We start from the raw sequence: 7,621 nt of genomic DNA, 5'->3' as shown, positions 1-7,621 counted from the left end.
GCACTTCCAGAACTTTCCCCCCCCTCTCCCCCCCTCCCCCCCAACCGAGCTGCTGTCTTGTGCCCCCATCTTTGAACCTGCAACGCACTCAGTCCTGAAGACACACATTAACAGAGGTACACAACCCATCGCCAGCCCCACTAACCAGGATGATCACCTCGGAGCTCCCTGTCCTGCAGTGAGTGAAACACACAATTCAGAGGAAAAGAAGTTGCATGCATTTCACAGCACAGCAGAATGAAAAACTTGGTTTTTTTGTTTGTTTAAATCACATCCCCGTGTCCCAGTTTAAATTCTTCAGTGTGTACTGTATCTTAGCCCTTGGCCTTAGTGGGCATTACAGTACAAAACAGTACAGTACAAAACAGCCAGGATGAGGCAAATGAGTCTCCCCTAGGCTACCTATATATAGGTTCTGTGGGTACTGTAAATCTGGTCTCTCCAGTACAATTATGTTGTTGTTTTTTTAGCAGGGATCTGATTTTTGTGTGCTTGTGTAGGTGTAATATCTCTTAAATGTAGCGTTTTCATTCTTAAATTTAGTCTAAAACATATCATGTAGAGTATTTGATTGGAATGAGATGAGAAATAAAGACAGTCATATGTGTATAGTATTTTATAAAAGGTTAATGGTTGTTTTACTTTATTTTAGAAGTTTGCCATAACAACCGAAATCTTGTTCTTCATTCTAAAAAGTAGAGAAACACGTTTTTCAGTGTAAGATGCTGTGCGCAAAGCTGTTTTCTTCTTTTTCTTCTCACAGTACTGCAGAAAAAAAATACTTCCAAAGTGGTGCTCTTTGCACTTTTGTACTGTAGCTCAGAGTTATTTTTTTTTAGAGTGGATGTTACTGTTTACCCCTCTTGGGCCCCGAATGAATTTTGTTTAAAATTGTGAATAAATTTAGGTCTACATAAACATATGATTGTTGCACAATATGTAAAAACACAAGTGAGCGTGTTGAAGTTTATACCTAAATTAAACAAATACTTATGTAGGGTGGATTTGTTTTTCATAGCTTCACATAAGTGTAGTAGCTTTCGTATGCATACAAGTCTTTTGTGTTTGGTGCTTTCAGGGACTCATCCAATGAGTCTGGGGCAACAGACGCAGTGGGCTTAAGTATGAGCATGAGTGAGATTGAAGATCCAGAGGTGAAAGGCAAGAAGAAGAGAGGGAGGCCTGGAAAACAAGCCCCGGTACGATTCTGTGTCAGTGGAGTGCGTGTGAAGAAAGAGGAAATGAGGGAGAGAAGCCTGGTTAACAATCAGACTTTAAATGTGTCTGTCTCTGTATTTTTGTTTGTAATTGTACAAGCGAGTGCATGCAGCGTATGTATGAATGTATTTATGTCTATGTTTGTGTATGTTTTATGTTTCTCGTGTGAATGTGTTTCCCTCCCTGTGTTACTGACATCTCCGTCCCCTACAGGCAACCAATAAAAAGCCTCGAAAGACACCGGTGGAAAAAGCTGTGGGCGTAGCAAGAGGGCGCGGGAAAGCCAATGGCGTGGCTCAACATAACGGAGACGGCGGAGATCCCGTCACTCTGTTTGAAGTGGTCAAACTCGGCAAGAGTGCCATGCAGGTGAGGGAATCAAGTTGTGTTTTTCATTTCGAGACATATCCATACTCTCAATTTAAACTTGTAAAATACAGTATTATTATTATTATTATTATTATTAGATCAGATATATTAATTTGTCTCTGTTTATATATCTCACGCAATGTTTTTGCACCCTGGGGGAGCTCATGTCAGTCCCTTGTACTATGGTTGTTAATGCTGTGGCACCATTTTGTTCTATTCTGTGTGTGTGTGTGTGTGCGTGTGTGTGCGTGTGTGTGTAGTCTGTGGTGGATGAGTGGATCGAGTCGTATAAACAGGACAGAGACTTGGCGCTGCTGGACCTCATCAATTTTTTCATCCAGTGCTCAGGGTGCAAAGGTAAGACCAGTGAGACCACTGCAACTTCCAGTAGTTCAACGACAACAATCGTTCACTGAAATACGTCGTTTTGTGTACACGTGTCAAACAACTTGACTAACGTAACGTGAATATGATTTCATTGTCGTGTAACCAGGCACTGTGAGGATTGAGATGTTCAGGAACATGCAGAACGCAGAAATCATCCGCAAGATGACCGAAGAGTTTGATGAGGTAACTGTCTGCTTCATTCAGAAAGTAATTCACGTTGTAGTTGGCTGCAAGGATGTATTGCTGTATTTATCAGCAATGGATGTATGTTGCTTGTCTATTAGGGCTGCTTGATCGACAATTATTTTGGTCAATAATGAAACCACGGTTAATTACCACAAATACTCATTGACTTTGGGAAAGTTTTTGAATTCCACTTGAATTGAATTGAATTGAATTGAAAGCCTTTATTGTCATTGTACCAGTACAACGAGATTTGGAGAGCAACTCTCTAAAAGTGCACACATTAATAACACATACATACATATACAATACATTAGTGCAAGTCTGAGTGTAGGTTGAGTATGGTGACAGCTTTGGGGAAAAAGCTATCCCTGAGTCTATTTGTTCTGGCCCGTATTGACCTGAAGCGCCTGCCTGAGGGCAACAGGTTAAAGAGATGGGAGCCGGGGTGAGTGGTGTCCCTCAGGATGTTTCTGGCCCTACTGAGACAACGGGAGTTGTAAATGGCAGTCAGAACACAAGACAAAATAATTGTTCACTTGCAATCTGTAATGTGCAAAATAATCGTTTTTCTCGATTACATTGTTTTTGTGATCGTTAGGAGCTTGAAATATTGCACAGCCCTACTGTTTATAGAAGCTGAGTGTACTGTGTGTGCTCTCCTCAGGTTCTGGTTGTAGCAAGAACAATCCTCCACAGGATAATAAAGGCTTCAAATGCATTGGAAAATGGATTTTATCCTTATGTCGCTAGTATCGACAAAACTTTTTCTTTTTAAGTTCAATGGAAGGTTGTGTTCAGACAGGTCAACAGCAATCTGGCAATCTGCTGCAGGGTAGTCCGATCGTGTGGGAGTGTGTCACAATTGTTGCTGGTGTCCTGTTATGTACTTTATATTTCACGTTTACTGTTTTCCGTCAAACCGTCATAGATCTCCAACTGAACTTAAAGGCCGCTTCATTTCACAGGACAGAGAGAGAGAGAAAAGAGACGAGCTAGGGCTTTAATGTTGCAGAAAACTTTCAGCTATTACACAAACTCCCAGGCAGTCCAGTGATTGTGTTTCATTTTTTCCCCTCATAGTGTTTTTAATCTTTCTTGTGGCAGCGATAAAGGCTGTGACACCACCTCAAACCATAGCTCAAAACACACCAACCAGTTGCCGGTTATATGATTGGCCACCTCAGCGTGACGCGGGGTTGAGTTTCTAAGTTGTTTCAACTTTTCGTCGCAGGCCCACTGCAGTTTTTTTTTTTTGCATGTCCCCCCTGCAGCAAACCCACCGCCGTCTAAATGCACTACCCCCATTCAAAATGAATAGAAAGACCTGCAATTTTGCCAGGCGGTCCAAAATAAAATCTGCCGTGTGAGCAGAAGAGGTCCAATAGCTCTTTAAAGCAACTAAGACACCAAAGTGAATGATTCGATAGTCTTTTGCAGTACATTGACCTGAACCGGATCATCCTGATAAATGATAACAAAGTCTCTTTGATCACCACGTTTCTGTCGACAGGACAGCGGGGATTATCCTCTCACCATGCCAGGGCCCATGTGGAAGAAGTTTCGCTACAACTTCTGCGAGTTTATCAGCGTTTTGATCCGCCAGTGTCAGTACAGCATCATCTACGACGAGTACATGATGGACACGGTGATCTCCCTCCTCACCGGGCTCTCGGACTCTCAAGTGCGAGCCTTCAGACACACCTCCACGTTAGCAGGTAATGACACCAGCTTTATTAAGGAGGGTTCTTATCATAACAATGAGAGATTCATTGGCACCAACAGTATTTGAGTGAGTTACAGACACCTCCACATGGTTCCGGCAGTAAGTGATAACCACTAATGTTTTTTGTTTTTTTTGTTGGTAGCACTACATCTTCCAAGTGGCAGGTAATGATAATAAATAAAGGTCCCAAGTGTCTGTTGAGAGAATAAAGCCATAACAAAACAAGTAAGATTAACGGTAGAAATGCCACCCGTCACTTATGAAGTTGTTTGATTTGAGGAACCATATATTGACAACAGCATTCCCTGTTACATCTTCATGCTTTTGATATACCATATTTGCATCGGACTATTTTGTTTGACACAATAAAAAGAGTCCTGTGTTGTAAACTTGATATTGTACAATTGAACCTACACTTTTGTGCCAGTAAGATAGACAATGTTACATTTACAGTTGTCTGTTTTGTTATTATTTTATTGTATTGTATTAAATATGGTTATTATTTTCATCTTAATTTTTGTCTGAGTAAGTGGTGATGACGAGTGGTGGGGTGAAAGGGGGGGGGATGTGTTCATGTTGTGAGATGTATGTTCTTGGGATTTTGTTATAAATCAAACTAAAAAATGTTAATCTTAAAAAAAAGAAAAGACACAAGTTTGCCGCTTGGAACACGTATAGCTGAGCCTGGTATGTGCCTTGTTTGTCTCTGCGTAGCGATGAAGCTGATGACCGCGCTGGTGAACGTGGCGCTGAACCTGAGCATCCACCAGGACAACACCCAGAGACAGTACGAGGCCGAGAGGAACAAGATAGCCGGCAAACGAGCCAACGAGAAGCTGGAGCTGCTGCTGCAGAAGAGGAAAGAGGTTGGCTGCTGTTTGATGGGACTTTTTGGTTTTGATAGATATCAGAATCTAAAGCTTTTGATGCAGAATGTTCATGCATAGAGGTGGAATTTTGATGGCATGTGTTCTATTAATTAGGAATAACAGTTTTTTGGGCTGTTCCACTGTATATCAAAATGTTTGTAACAATGTCCTGGCCACGGACTGTCTTGCCTAAAACCTTTTCTCTTTGCAGCTTCAGGAAAACCAAGATGAAATAGAGAATATGATGAACTCCATTTTCAAGGGAATCTTTGTGCATCGCTACAGGTACACTTTCTGCATGTTGATGATGATTTAATAATTGCTGTTTGTAAATTTTTGGAAGGTAATGTTACTTCAGTTGATTGTAGCCCACTGTCAGTCCTAATGACCACACACATTGATAATGTTGATAATTAACTTAGACGGCACCAGTCTGATTTAATTAAATGTTGTCTCGCCGAGCAGTTAGTGCTGGGCAATATATCGATATTATATTGATATCGTAATATGAGACTAGATATTGTCTTAGATTTTGAATATCGTAAAATTGTAATATATTAAGTAGGGTCTTTTCCTGGTTTTGAAGGTTGCATTAGAGTAAACTGATGTAATTTTCTGAACTTAGCATACTGTTTTAGCTGTTCTAATATTTACCTTCACATAGTTACATGTTAAATCAACATTTCTGATTATTTATCAAAAATCTCATTGTGTCAACAATATTTTGTTAATGCACAAATTGTCAGTCCTACAATATCATAGACATCAAGGTAATTGGTCAAGAATATCGTGATATTTGATTTTCTCCATATCGCCCAGCCCTACAAGTAGTTCAGAGCCTTGTCTGTCACAATACCAATAATGATGATGGGGATTGTACTCTTTGTTTTCTAGGGATGCAATTGCTGAAATCCGAGCCATCTGTATTGAGGAGATAGGAGTGTGGATGAAGATGTACAGTGATGCTTTTCTTAATGATAGCTACCTGAAATATGTTGGTTGGACACTACACGATAGGGTGAGCACACAGTCATACCACTTCCTGACTGTTTTATTGTTGTCTCCCGTTTCTTCAAGACTTTAAGATTTTGTAGTGCACTTCTGTTATATTGATTCAATGGTTCTGATGGTGTTTACACAGACAGAATGGTCAACCTTTAGCCACCAGAATCTGCTTTTAACTGTCTCCCTCTTTTGTAGCAAGGAGAGGTGCGTCTGAAGTGCCTGAAGGCTCTGCAGAACCTGTACACAAACCGAGAACTGTTCCCTAAGTTAGAGCTGTTCACTAACCGCTTCAAGGTAAAACCTGCAAGAACAAAAATAAGAATCCGGACTGGTTCAAAGATATTCAACAGCCTGACTTATTAATGCTTAGATTTTGTGATTTCAGTTGCCTTTCTGCTTATTTACACCAGTTCTTTCCCCGTTCAAATATATCTGTTTTGACAGGACCGAATAGTATCAATGACGCTGGATAAGGAGTATGATGTGGCTGTGGAGGCCATCCGGCTGGTCACACTCATCCTGCAGTAAGTTAATAAAAGTTCACAATTTCAGGGTCATGAGTCATTATTGTAGACATGAGCGTTCACATCAGGCAGCATTCAATTTGTCCAACAACGAGGAACTTAAATAGGGTTGTTCTGCAGGGTCAATTCACTTGTAATCATCATCACACTTAGGCCCACAAATGTCACGTCATATACATCATATACATACAGTTTTATGGTAACTCTTTTTCTGTGGATTTTTTTTCTCCAACTAAACAAAGCTTTAAAGTGCTCATATTATGCTCATTTTCAGGTTGTATGTAGATGTTATATCAGAATAAAACATCATATTTGGGTTGTACTATGCACTGCTGCAGCTCCTCTTTTCACCCTCTTTGTTGTGCTCTCTGTTTTAGCTACTGAGTGAGGCATCACACTTGTATTCCATCTTTAGGAGTTGCACATTGCACAGTAGCTAGGTAAGGACTACTAGCCAGTCAGAAGCAGAGTATGAGGGCGTGCCATGCTAGCAGCTAGGCGAGCATTATAACATGTTACAAAGTGACGCGCGTTCGTCACGGAATTAAAGGCTGGACTACAACAGAGCTGTTTGGAGCAGTTTGTGAACAGTGTTTTCTCTTGGAGGTGGTAAGTCCTTTGGGGTGGACTTTGGGCTTTTTCACTTTTTCCACCTATAACATGCACAAAAAAGATATATAACACCGTAAAGGAAAGGGGGAAAAGACAAAAAGCATAATGTGAGCAATTTAAAAAAGTTCTACATAATTTATTTTTTTTCATTCTCAAAGTCCCTCATTTTTGCTGAGGAGACACTCAATTTTTGAATGTTTGAATCTAGTGTAAGTGTAACTCAGTGTGATTATCTGTTGCAGGGGCAGTGAAGACGCCTTGTCCAATGAGGACTGTGAGAACGTGTACCACCTGGTCTACTCTGCCCACCGACCGGTGGCCGTTGCTGCTGGAGAGTTCCTGCACAGGAAGTAAGTCTGTCCTGATGTCTCTCCTAATTTAACCTAAAATAATTCTGAATTCATAATTCATTCATAATTCTGAAAATAATGTTGAGCTTTGCATTTAAGTGGACCTTGGGTGGGGGGGAGCATATTGACACATATTTTGTTAAAGGCAAAATATGTGTCAAACCGTTCTGAATGAAGTATTGTGACATGTCCCGGATTACAAGTCCTATCCTACAGACTAAAGAAAAAAATCTTTATTTGTTATTTTTCAACGATACTGAAAACAGTGGTATCCCTCCAAAATCGTGAATCATATCGCAATATCAGTCAAAATAATTTGATATTTAGGATAGGATTTAGATAGCAAGGGCCGTGACATTGAGGTGGAAGATAGTGAGG

The 7,621-nt window shown here is 40.5% G+C and overlaps 1 protein-coding gene across 1 annotated transcript in view; it reads left to right on the top strand.

Annotated features, from left to right (window-relative positions):
• Positions 1-149: 149 nt before the first annotated feature.
• stag1a (STAG1 cohesin complex component a) overlaps positions 150-7,621 on the top strand; it is a 19,702-nt gene continuing 12,230 nt past the window's right edge. The window contains exons 1-12 of the mRNA XM_032501051.1: positions 150-178; positions 1,079-1,199; positions 1,432-1,587; positions 1,848-1,944; positions 2,081-2,157; positions 3,671-3,875; positions 4,598-4,749; positions 4,964-5,037; positions 5,647-5,770; positions 5,953-6,051; positions 6,202-6,281; positions 7,136-7,243. Of these exons, the coding sequence (XP_032356942.1) occupies positions 150-178; positions 1,079-1,199; positions 1,432-1,587; positions 1,848-1,944; positions 2,081-2,157; positions 3,671-3,875; positions 4,598-4,749; positions 4,964-5,037; positions 5,647-5,770; positions 5,953-6,051; positions 6,202-6,281; positions 7,136-7,243 (1,322 nt within the window). The remainder of the gene's footprint in view (positions 179-1,078; positions 1,200-1,431; positions 1,588-1,847; positions 1,945-2,080; positions 2,158-3,670; positions 3,876-4,597; positions 4,750-4,963; positions 5,038-5,646; positions 5,771-5,952; positions 6,052-6,201; positions 6,282-7,135; positions 7,244-7,621) is intronic.

This window comes from Etheostoma spectabile, chromosome 20 (assembly GCF_008692095.1).
Source record: "Etheostoma spectabile isolate EspeVRDwgs_2016 chromosome 20, UIUC_Espe_1.0, whole genome shotgun sequence".
NCBI lineage: Eukaryota > Metazoa > Chordata > Actinopteri > Perciformes > Percidae > Etheostoma > Etheostoma spectabile.
The sequence above is the reverse complement of the archived record's forward strand: the minus strand, read 5'-3'. Positions and strand labels throughout refer to the sequence as shown.